Genomic DNA, 11,649 nt, shown 5'->3' with positions numbered 1-11,649 from the left:
ATGGAATATGAAAGATTATAAACCCGGTCTTTTAGGGAGAGATGTAATATGAAAGATTAGAAACCCGGTATTTTTGGGAGAGATGGAATATGAAAGATTTGAAACCCGGAATTTTTGGGAGACATGGAATATGAAAGATTAGAAACCCGGTATTTTTGGGAGAGATGGAATATGAAAGATTTGAAACCCGGTATTTTTGGGAGGCATGAATATGAAAGATTAGAAACCCAGTCTTTAAGGGAGAGATGGAATATGAAAGATTATAAACCCGGTCTTTTAGGGAGAGATGGAATATGAAAGATTTGAAACCCAGTCTTTTTGCGAGACATGGAATATGAAAGATTAGAAACCCAGTCTTTTTGGGAGACATGGAATATGAAAGATTAGAAACCCAGTCTTTTTGCGAGACATGGAATATGAAAGATTATAAACCCGGTATTTTTGGGAGAGATGGAATATGAAAGATTATAAACCCGGTCTTTTAGGGAGACATGGAATATGAAATATTAAAAACCCGGTCTTTTTGGGAGACATGGAATATGAAAGATTAGAAACCCAGTCTTTTTGCGAGACATGGAATATGAAAGATTATAAACCCAGTCTTTTTGCGAGACATGGAATATGAAAGATTATAAACCCGGTCTTTTAGGGAGAGATGGAATATGAAAGATTATAAACCCGGTCTTTTAGGGAGAGATGGAATATGAAAGATTAGAAACCCAGTCTCTTTGGGAGACATGGAATATGAAAGATTAGAAACCCAGTCTTTTTGCGAGACATGGAATATGAAAGATTATAAACCCGGTCTTTTAGGGAGAGATGGAATATGAAAGATTTGAAACCCGGTATTTTTGGGAGACATGGAATATGAAAGATTAGAAACCCAGTCTTTTTGCGAGACATGGAATATGAAAGATTATAAACCCGGTCTTTTAGGGAGAGATGGAATATGAAAGATAATAAACCCGGTCTTTTAGGGAGAGATGGAATATGAAAGATTAGAAACCCAGTCTTTTTTCGAGACATGGAATATGAAAGATTATAAACCCGGTCTTTTAGGGAGAGATGGAATATGAAAGATTAGAAACCCAGTCTTTTTGCGAGAAATGGAATAGGAAAGATTATAAACCCGGTCTTTTAGGGAGACATGGAATATGAAAGATTAGAAACCCAGTCTTTTTGCGAGACATGGAATATGAAAGATCATAAACCCGGTATTTTTGGGAGAGATGGAATATGAAAGATTTGAAACCCGGTATTTTTGGGAGACATGGATTATGAAAGATTAGAAACCCTATATTTTTGGGAGAGATGGAATATGAAAGATTATAAACCGGTCTTTTAGGGAGAGATGGAATATGAAAGATTAGAAACCCAGTCTTTTTGCGAGACATGGAATATGAAAGATTATAAACCCGGTCTTTTAGGGAGAGATGGAATATGAAAGATTAGAAACCCAGTCTTTTTGCGAGACATGGAATATGAAAGATCATAAACCCAGTCTTTTTGCGAGACATGGAATATGAAAGATTATAAACCCAGTCTTTTAGGGAGAGATGGAATATGAAAGATTATAAACCCGGTCTTTTAGGGAGACATGGAATATGAAAGATTAGAAACCCAGTCTTTTTGCGAGACATGGAATATGAAAGATTATAAACCCAGTCTTTTAGGGAGACATGGAATATGAAAGATTATAAACCCGGTCTTTTAGGGAGACATGGAATATGAAAGATTAGAAACCCAGTCTTTTTGCGAGACATGGAATATAAACCCGGTATTTTTGGGAGACATGGAATATCAAAGATTAGAAACCCAGTCTTTTAGGGAGACAAGGAATATGAAAGATTATAAACCCGGTCTTATAGGGAGAGATGGAATATGAAAGATTAGAAACCCGGTATTTTTGGGAGACATGGAATATGAATGATTAGAAACCCAGTCTTTTTGCGAGACATGGAATATGAAAGATTATAAACCCGGTCTTTTAGGGAGAGATGGAATATGAAAGATTTGAAACCCGGTATTTTTGGGAGACATGGAATATGAAAGATTAGAAACCCAGTCTTTTTGCGAGACATGGAATATGAAAGATTATAAACCCGGTCTTTTAGGGAGACATGGAATATGAAAGATTAGAAACCCAGTCTTTTTGCGAGACGCCGCAAAAGTACCCCTTAACAGATTTTTAGCGTATGGGTCGCGCCTTAATATTCTCTCAAGTTGTTAGGAGTCCATTATGAGCTTTGATCGAATAAAACGGCTCGATTTTTGTCAATTTCAATCAAAGATTGGAATTCTGAATAGTAAACGACGGCAATTGTAGCCGGTAGCGCTTCGGCAAATATTAACTCCAATCGGACACTACCGTTCTTTATAAAGTTGAAACTTTCAGTCGAACTACCATTCAGGTCGGGGGTCAAGTCGAATACGAAAAGAGCATTACCATTGGCGAACTCGTCACGGTCAATGAAATTACCCTCGTCGATATTCCATTGCCCGGTTTGAAGAAAGAGATTGGCGTACGATCTCATACATAGGTTATCCTTAAAGTAGGGGTTTAAGGGTTTATGGGGTACGCTAACCCCATCAACGGATAAGGTGATTTGAGTCACCGCTTCATTTTTAAAATTGAAAGGCGACTTTTTATAATCACCCAAAAACGCGTTCTGGTCTACAAATCCAAATTCAACTTTATTCGGTTGTTGACCGCTAAATAAATTGTCTTTGACTGCTATTTTGCTTCCTTGAGATATGGAAAACCTATTACATTCCGTACGTGTTATGGGGTATTTCATCGTGGCCATTTCCAGGGTTTTGGCGTGTGATATCATAATCTCGGGGGTTAGTTTAACTCTCCTTATGTATAACGAAGCGTGGGTTAATATAACTTTCGCTTTAATTCCATCCGCATGTAAGCAGAATTCGTTGGGACTTTTGATAAATTTAAAATTCACATCGACTAGGTAAGGGATGAAGCGATTTTGCTGGCATATATCAGCGTGTACGACACCAATCAAGTCTATAACCCCATTTTGGGCGAATTTACTCCGTTTCAAAAACCCTTCATTTTCGAAAAAGTCGTCCAAGTGTCCCACCGTATCTTTGTAGAATAGTGCCCTGGTCAAAAAACTGTTTTTCGCTGGACAACCAAATGTCAATAGCGTTTGAATCATGCTCTTGAATGCGTATTGTTGAGGACATGATGTAACTTATCTATCATTCAATGATACGTGTAGTTCACTAAAAAGACTGGAGAGTAAAAGGTTTTCGGGTCCAACTTTATCCGCCTGAGTAGTTAAATCACCATTCGCATCGTACACAGCGGCTTTAGGTAGAGACCCATCCGCTTTAACCACTTTTACTTGTAAATGCAGGAGCGTGTTTTTCAAGTCCATGTATGACTCGAAGTTCCCGGTGACGGGAAATATAATAGCCTGATTTTCATCTACGTTGGAGGTAGAGTTATACTCCACCCATTGACTTCCTATTATCCCAGTTTGGGTATAGGGTACGTGAAAAACATTTAGTTCCGAGCTGACGCTATTCAAAGAGTTTGGGTGTGCGAGCGACATTATGAAAATATATCCGGGTGTAAAGATGACGACCTTCTCTTCTTCTTAGCTCGAACAGAACTGATGATGGGTGACACTTTGCGTTTCCTTTTACGTCCGTTTCCAGTTAGCTTGGTAACTTTTTCGGCCGCCCTTCTCAATGTTTCCTTACCCGCTTCTTTACCCCTAGTTCTCAATGATTGTTTAATGGGTACACCGCTTGTATAATCCGTCGCAATTTTCGCGCCAGTGTTTAAAAACTTTCGACCTAGGAACGTGGCACCCCTTTTAAGTAATGGCATGGCTGATCTGAACGCTGACGAGATAATTGACCCCAGGCCATAACCACGTTGCACGGCCAAACCTCTATATACTGGGATGGATCCATGTCCAATTTGATTTAGATAATAGTCCTCATAATCCTTAACAGAAACGTGACCCGTATTATATGGAGACATCCTTACACTTTGACAATCACGTCATAAATGGGGTGGAGATTGAATTCAACGTAGTTCTTATAACAAGTGCCAAGTTCTTCGGGGTCTGAAATGTAGAGTGACGTGAAATTTCCCACGTTCGAACTTTACCGGTTCACCCATTTCACTCATAATGTTTATTTCAATTGTCTGGAACTTGTTTTTCGCTATTGGCATATGAGGTTTAGCAAACTCTTTTTCCACCGTGTCTCCATCCTTCCCGTTGATACTTATAATTCTTAAGAGAGGGACGTCAGAGTCTCCTACTGATCGAGACTGAATTATATCAGAGTATTCGAATAAGGAGTGCATTCCAGCATCCATATCGCAACTGAATGGGACTGTCATGGAAGTGACCACGGTAACGTCTTTCTTCGGTTTCCTAGTGAACCCCAATATAATGGCAATTTCGCTTGGGATATAAAAAGTTCGTTCGTCCCTATCAACTCAACCATCACCCGTCGATTTGGTTTGTTGTATGAAAACTCAACCCTAGATTTTAATTTTTTTCATTAGCACCAGCATCGTCGATTGACAATATTTCGAGTAATTCCTCTACAGAACCGTAATATCCGGGAGGTATAACTATGGCTATATCCCGGCTCTCGAAGTTGGGGACGCAAGCTAGATGGGGTGTATCTTTTTCCCCCCCTTGCTTTGGCTTCCCGCTCGCGTTTTTAACTTCACACACGCTAGCTTGGGTCCTCATCGATGCGCAGTATCACACCTCCTCGGTGGTGAGAGCTGGTTAACCACTACGTTGTGTGGGCTAAGCGGATACGCGCCCTTCCCAAGCCAAGGTGTTGAGGCATCGTGCCGAGGGCTGCATGGTACTGGGGAAGTAAAACTTCGGTATCGCTAACGATCCCCTCGGGGCACCGGGCGACACCCAGTTGTATCTAGCCTTCCACCCGGGTGGGGGACTACCGGGTGGTGACCTTTTACTTTCCCCCTTACTCGTGGGATTCCCATGGATAAATCAAATCAAAACAACTCTAACACTACCAAACCTACGGTGCAGGGGTCTGCTCAAGGCAGAACCCACACTGATACCACTTCACAAGGGCTTGTATCCAGCGATACTCGTGCCGATTTATCGGTGCGTGTGTCTGGCAAGCCCTCGAAAAGTACCGTGCGTCGTCGTCTCAAACGACGGATTGCTCGGCAAAAGGTCAAATCGGGGTCTGAAACGGTCTCCACCGCCGCTGGGGGTGCGATGGCTCGTGACAACCCAATGAAGAGGCCCAGAGCGGAGGATTCGACTCCCTCACCAAGTACCTCGCAGGCGGCGTCGAAAAAGGCTAAGTCCTATAGTGACGCCGCCAACTCAGAAAAGATGGCCATTGTCAAAAAAGGCTATCCGACGGCGGTCATCACGGAGGAAGACGTGGGCCCAATTCAGAAGGCGATTCTAAGGGCGCTGGATGGGATACCTTCGGGGAGCCCTCTACCGCGCCTTGCGAACTTTAGCCTGACGACCGGGGCCCTAGTATACTCCTGTGAGGATTCGTTCACTGGGCAATGGTTGAAGGACAACTTAGCCTACTCGGTGGTGGGGGATGCGGTGCTCTCAGTAATGAGAGCTAGCGAACTCCCTAAGCCGTTTAAGGTAATGTTCCGCACCAAGGACCAGATCACCAAGGAGCCGGCGGTGCTGTTTCGGCGCCTAAAGGTCCTTAATGCAGGTTTTGCCACTGAACGCTGGAAATGTATCCGGACGTACGTGGACAGGGCCGTACGGTACTGGGTACTGCTAATTGATGGCTCCTCATTGGAAGCCATTAAGAATGCTGGTTTCGTGGGCTATACTGGAGTGGACAAGGGTTCCTTCAAACTCCTTCAGAACACGGAAACCACTAAAACCACTGTAGCCGAGTCTGCGGCGGGGGGTGGGACTAGCGAGATGGGGGATCTCGCGGAGGAGCTCTCTGGTGTCGCTCTAGGCACAGAGGGGGAGGGGGGGTGGCTCATTCGGAAGTCTGTTCTTCCATGGATGAGTCCACCCTACTGGAAGAATCGGATGGGACCCTTCGGGGTTCAGCCGATGAGCGTTCTAGTGGTCCTGGTGAAGGGGAGGATCTTGGGACTGGGAGCTCGCCTGTCGGGGGGGGAGGTGCCATTAGCCCTCTCGGGACCGATGAGGTGTAGCTAGGTCCCTTCTGAACCCCTCTCTTAGGGACCATGGGGACGCTACGTGCAATTCAAATCAACTTGCACCATAGTAAGGCGGCCTCTGCGGTACTCTGCAGGAGGTTTGCTATAGAGGGTCTTGATCTGGCCCTCATACAAGAACCGTGGATTTGCCATGGCAAAATCCTCGGTCTTGACGCGGCGGGGTCACTATTCTATGACCAAACTGCTGCTAGACCTAGGGCGTGTATTTTGGTTCGGAGGGATCTTTGTTGTATCTCTCTACCGCTGTACACGTCCCAGGACACGGCGGCCGTGAATCTAGTCCTGGCCACTGGGCATGCCAAGTTGACTATCACGGCTGCCTCCGCATACTTTGCCCACGACGCGGACTCTCTCCCGACAATTGAGGTGATCAATTTGGTCAATCAATGTGAAAAGAGAGGGGACAAACTAATCATTGGCTGCGATGCCAATGCTCATCACATCACGTGGGGCAGCTCTGACTGCAACAAGAGGGGTGATGATTTACTAGAATATTTAGTTGGTTGTAAACTCTATATTCTTAATCAAAACAATGAACCTACTTTTGTTACTTCTAATAGAAGGGAGGTCATTGACCTCACGCTAGCCACGGAAAACCTCGTGTCCTCCGTGTCTAACTGGCATGTGTCTAATGAGCCGTCTCTTTCGGATCATAGGCACATCTGCTTCACTGTCGCGACTACCTCTGTCCCGGCGGGGACGGAGATACGCAATCCAAAACGGACCAATTGGGCCAGCTATAGGGAAGACCTAATCCTACGCTACGGAGGGGGTCACACTCTTAAACTTACTTCACCTAAGGATCTTGATCGGGCTGCTGGTGATTTACAGTGCTCCATCATGGAGTCGTTCCACCGGAACTGCCCACTTAAGACCGTCAACCGCTCGAGGCTTGTCCCTTGGTGGAACGCGGATCTCAGCCGGCTTCGTAAATACACGCGCAGGCTCTTTAACAAAGCCAAGCGCACGGGTGACTGGGCTGGATACAGGCAGTCCCTTAACGCCTACAACAGGGCCATTAGAGCTGCTAAGAAGGACTCCTGGCGGACCTTCTGTGAGCAAATCTCCAATGTCCCTGCCACGGCTAGGGTCATGAAGATTCTAGCGCACGACAGCACACATCGACTTAATGCTATTAAGCTACGGGAGGGTGTGTACACTAAATCTGGGGCTGAGACTCTCAAGCATATGCTGGAGGTCCATTTTCCTGATTCTACTTTTATTAATCCAACAAACCCTGACTCTCTCTACCCTGTCCTGCACAGGGCTAAGAGGGAAGACTGGCTTGTAGCCAGACAGGTTGTCACGATTCCCAAGCTTCGGTGGGCTGTCAACTGTTTTGAGCCCTACAAGTCTCCGGGACCCGATGGGGTCTTCCCTCTGCTTTTGCAGGAGGGCTTAGACCACATCGCCTCTCCGCTATGCAAGATCTACAGACTTTGCATTGCTCTCGGTCACATACCTCGTGACTGGAAACGCTCTAGGGTCATCTTTATTCCCAAGCCCGGGAAGGCTTCCTATCTCGAGGCGAAAGCATTTAGACCCATATGCCTGACCTCCTTCTTCCTCAAAATTCTGGAGAAGTTGGTGGACAGGTACATCAGAGACGAGGTACTTTCGGTAACTCCTCTCTCTTCTTCACAATTTGCCTACCAAAAAGGCAAATCCACTGAGACGGCCCTTCACGGCCTTACGAATTGCCTGGATAGGGCATTCGAGTTTCAGGAAATTTCACTGGCTGTCTTCCTCGATATCGAGGGGGCCTTTGACAAGGTCTCTAGCTCGGTTATTACTGAAGCTGTTGAGAGATTTGGCATCAGCGCCACTCTTGGCCGCTGGATCAAGTCCATGCTTACCGACCGCGAGGTGTCGGCGTCCCTCCTTGGGGACTCTCTAGGGGTGACTACCAGCAGGGGCTGCCCTCAGGGTGGAGTGCTCTCCCCCCTCTTGTGGTGCCTGGTGGTGGACGAGCTCCTGGGGAGGCTCGGGGGTGCTGGGGGCTGTTGCTGCTTCGGGTATGCGGACGATGTAGCGATAGTCTTTACGGGGAAGTTCCCGGATACTGTTACCGCGCTTATGAGATCTGCTCTCTCTAGCGTGGAGCAATGGTGTCAGGCGGTTAACCTCACCGTTAATCCTGATAAAACTGTCCTTGTTCCTTTTACGAGGAAGAATACTAAGGATCTGTTCAATGATATCTCTTTCTTTGGCCAGGTCCTGACAAAGTCCTCCGAGGTGAAATACCTGGGGGTGACTTTTGATTGTAGACTCACATGGAAGCCGCATCTTGATCGGTGTATTAAGAAGGCCAAGATGCTCTTCTGGAGGACCAGGAGCTCTGTCGGCCAGACTTGGGGCCTCAACCCCAAGGCTGTACACTGGCTCTATACTGGGATCATCAGACCCATACTATCTTACGGGGCACTTGTCTGGTGGACAAGGGTCCGGCTTAAGACGGTGCAGGCTGCCCTGCGCAAGCTTCAAAGGCTTGCCTGCATTGGTGTTACGGGGGCCATGAGATCGACCCCAACTGCTTCCCTGGAGGTGCTCCTTGACATGCTTCCTCTTCATCTCTTCATTGAGGAGGAGGCTGTCATGGGAGCCTACAGGCTCAACATTAGTGGCTGTTGGGTTCCAAGACTTTGGGATTACAGCCATACGAAGCTCTATCGGGAGTACGCCGCACTTGAGCCGTCGCTTACGATGTGCTCTGACAAAACCGTTACCAGTTTTGATTTCACTAAGCCATTCAGCATCCACTTCCCCAGTCGGGCAGAGTGGACTAACCTGCTGCCTCTCGGCACTGGGGGTGAAACCATTTGGTTCACCGATGGCTCCAAGACTGATTCCGGCGCTGGCGCCGGCTATTACTGTCAAACCACAAGGGTCGGCTTTTCTGCTTGCCTGGGCACCTTCGCTAGTGTGTTCCAGGCTGAAATTGCCGCGATCTGTTATTGCGCAGATTACTGTATTAACAAAGGGTATACCGGACGGACTGTGAGAATTTATTCTGACAGTCAGGCTGCCCTGAACGCTCTGAACCAGTGTCAGATTTCTTCTCTACTGGTGCGTAGCTGCCTCGACCTGCTAGCGCGACTGGCATCCTGCAACAGGGTTCTGCTGTACTGGGTGCCAGGGCATAGCGGATATTATGGCAATGAGCAAGCCGATAGATTTGCGAAAAGGGGTGCGGAGGCCAAGCTCTTGGGGCCGGAGCCGGCCGTCCCCATCCCCTACAGGCACGTCAAACGGTGTCTGCATGACAGGTTGACTGTCATACAAAATCAGCTCTGGCACAGCATGGAGGGCCAGAGACAGACAAAGTTGTTTGTCGATGGTCCCTGCATGTCTCGTGCTAGGGACCTAATTTCGCTCGGCAGATGGGATATTAGGCTGGCCACCGGTCTTTTGACCGCGCATTGCCGGCTTAATAGGCACCTCCATCTGATGGGTTTTGCCGACGACCCTCTCTGTAGGTCGTGTCAGGAGATGGAAGAAACATCCGCCCACGTACTTTGCGAGTGCGACTACTTCGCCTCGCTTAGATTAGAATATTTTGATTCACACACCCTGGAACCCTCGAGGGTCTCCTCTCTCACGGTGGAGCGAATTCTTCGCTACGCTGCAGCTACAGGCCTATTCAAGGCCTGATTACGAGGATGCACAATATGCCTTTGGCATCGGTGCTAGGGCGCGTACCCTCCTCATCAACAATAATAATAATGGCTATATCCCAGTTTTCATTCACTCCGTTAATTATCTCTTCGGATTCAGCTAAGCCGGAACCTTCCTCTGGGATTTCATCCGAAACAACACCTTCGAACGATTTATCCCAAATGCGAACTATGCACTCCCTTTTTACATTATTCCATGTTCTGGGATAGCTTATTTCAGCCAGAGCAACCTCGTCATATTCCTCTAGTATTATAGATTCTGGTAGATACGTTCTGAACTTGCTTATAGTATTTCCTTTGAAATATTGCGTTGACGAATCAGAGGGTAGTGTGATGTAGAAACTCGTTTTACGTCGATTTCTTGCACCCAGGAATCAAATTCGGAACTATACCCTCTCCACCGTACGAGGAGTTCCTTAGTACCGTCAGGTTTTTTACGTTTTCGTAATACTTTTTCAATTTTAAATTTACAGTTTTCTAGGTCTTTGCCAACTTTCTGTATTTCCTCTTTGTAGAACACACCGGAAATGAGCTCGGAGTTCAAATCCTTCAGTTTATTTACGGGTGGATCTCTTTAGGGATCCGTTCTGTTACTTTGAATAGTTCTTCGGTATAATTGGCCAAATACCCTTTTTCATACGTCCTTTATTTTTGCTTATTCTAACTAAATCATCAATTTCAAAGGGGGTATGAAACTGGTGGTGAAAAGTTTACTTTTCCGTACAAATTTAACCAGATTTGTTTCGAATTTTCCTCCGTCACTTCTGTGGGTTTGCATTTAATTGATTTGTGGTAGTTGTTATTATACGATTCCAATAAGTCTGGTAAAACATCAATGTATTTGTAGGTGTTGTTTTGTGTAAAATAGCGGTACATTCGCTCCTTCAAGGTTCGATTAAATCGTTCAACTATACTGCATTTCACTTCCGAGTGTGTGGCGAAAAACTTGATATCCAAACGTTTCAATTCACTTTGCAATTCTTTATTTAAAAATTCATTCCCATGATCCGACTGAACAATCTTGGGTTTTCTATCAGACTCTCAAACGGATCTAAACGCCGCAACCATCGTAGGTCCTTTCTTGTCTTTAATAGCAACGGCGAAAGCAAATTTACTGAATACGTCAATACAACACAGTAGAAATCTATATCCGTCGTTATGACGCTTGATGTTTTGCATGTCTGCCAGATCAAGTTGCCATTGTTCATATATACCGTACACAATAGTCTTGTTCCTTCTGAAGTTGTGCCTCGCGGGTTTGTGTAGCGTGTACGTATCTTGACGTTGTAGGAACTCAATAACATCATTTAAGGAAACGTTAATTCCCTTTTCTCTCGCAGCCCTATATAGTCCTTGTACACCTCCGAAGCTCCCCGGATCTTTTTCATTGAAGTATATTTCTTCTAGTTTATCCATTAGTCGTGCAGTTTAAGGTTTTTTGAGTATACCAATAAGGGAAATTTGATAACTCGATAAATATAATAAGAAATAATATCAAAAGCGCCGTAATAACTTTGGCATTATTTAAAAATAAAACGGACAGGGAGGCTAGAAGCCCTGTGGGAGAAGGATCGTTACATCCGTCCATGATAAGGCGTAAGTAATTAGTGAAAGAAATGAAACGTGATATTGATATATGTTCTTTTTATTTCAAGTTTATCCAAGTGTGGAGACCATTACCATAGTGGGAATCCGGGGTTGGGGGATAATAATCAATTTTCGGTAAATCGCTTTTAGATACATCGAGATAGGTATTTGGTACAACACTCG

The 11,649-nt window shown here is 45.5% G+C and overlaps 2 protein-coding genes across 2 annotated transcripts; both read right to left on the bottom strand.

The window, feature by feature from the left end:
• Positions 1-2,237: 2,237 nt before the first annotated feature.
• Positions 2,238-3,176, bottom strand: LOC149640697 (uncharacterized protein F54H12.2-like). The gene has a single exon (XM_089850686.1). It carries the CDS (start codon positions 3,174-3,176, stop codon positions 2,238-2,240), a length of 939 nt encoding a protein of 312 aa, XP_089706812.1.
• A 6,986-nt stretch (positions 3,177-10,162) lies between these two features.
• LOC149640696 (uncharacterized) lies at positions 10,163-11,295 on the bottom strand. The gene is made up of 3 exons (XM_089850685.1): positions 10,995-11,295; positions 10,594-10,919; positions 10,163-10,426 (listed from the first exon to the last, which is right to left on the bottom strand). The coding sequence occupies exons 1-3, from the start codon at positions 11,293-11,295 to the stop codon at positions 10,163-10,165; spliced, it is 891 nt and encodes a 296-aa protein (XP_089706811.1).
• Between the last annotated feature and the right edge of the window lie 354 nt (positions 11,296-11,649).

This window comes from Phalangium opilio, unplaced genomic scaffold (assembly GCF_054372755.1).
Source record: "Phalangium opilio isolate 3A_F unplaced genomic scaffold, DU_Popi_V2 ptg000093l_1, whole genome shotgun sequence".
Classification (NCBI taxonomy): Eukaryota; Metazoa; Arthropoda; class Arachnida; order Opiliones; family Phalangiidae; genus Phalangium; species Phalangium opilio.
The sequence above is the reverse complement of the archived record's forward strand: the minus strand, read 5'-3'. Positions and strand labels throughout refer to the sequence as shown.

Excerpts from the sequence above, each read along its gene's own strand:
- LOC149640697 (XM_089850686.1), bottom strand. The coding sequence starts at position 3,176 with ATGATTCAAACGCTATTGACATTTGGTTGTCCAGCGAAAAACAGTTTT.
- LOC149640696 (XM_089850685.1), bottom strand. The coding sequence starts at position 11,295 with ATGGATAAACTAGAAGAAATATACTTCAATGAAAAAGATCCGGGGAGC. Across the intron at positions 10,920-10,994 it reads GTGTTGTATTGACGTATTCA|AGTCTGATAGAAAACCCAAG; the intron begins GTAAATTTGCTT and ends GATCCGTTTGAG. Across the intron at positions 10,427-10,593 it reads GGTTAAATTTGTACGGAAAA|GATTTGAACTCCGAGCTCAT; the intron begins GTAAACTTTTCA and ends AATAAACTGAAG.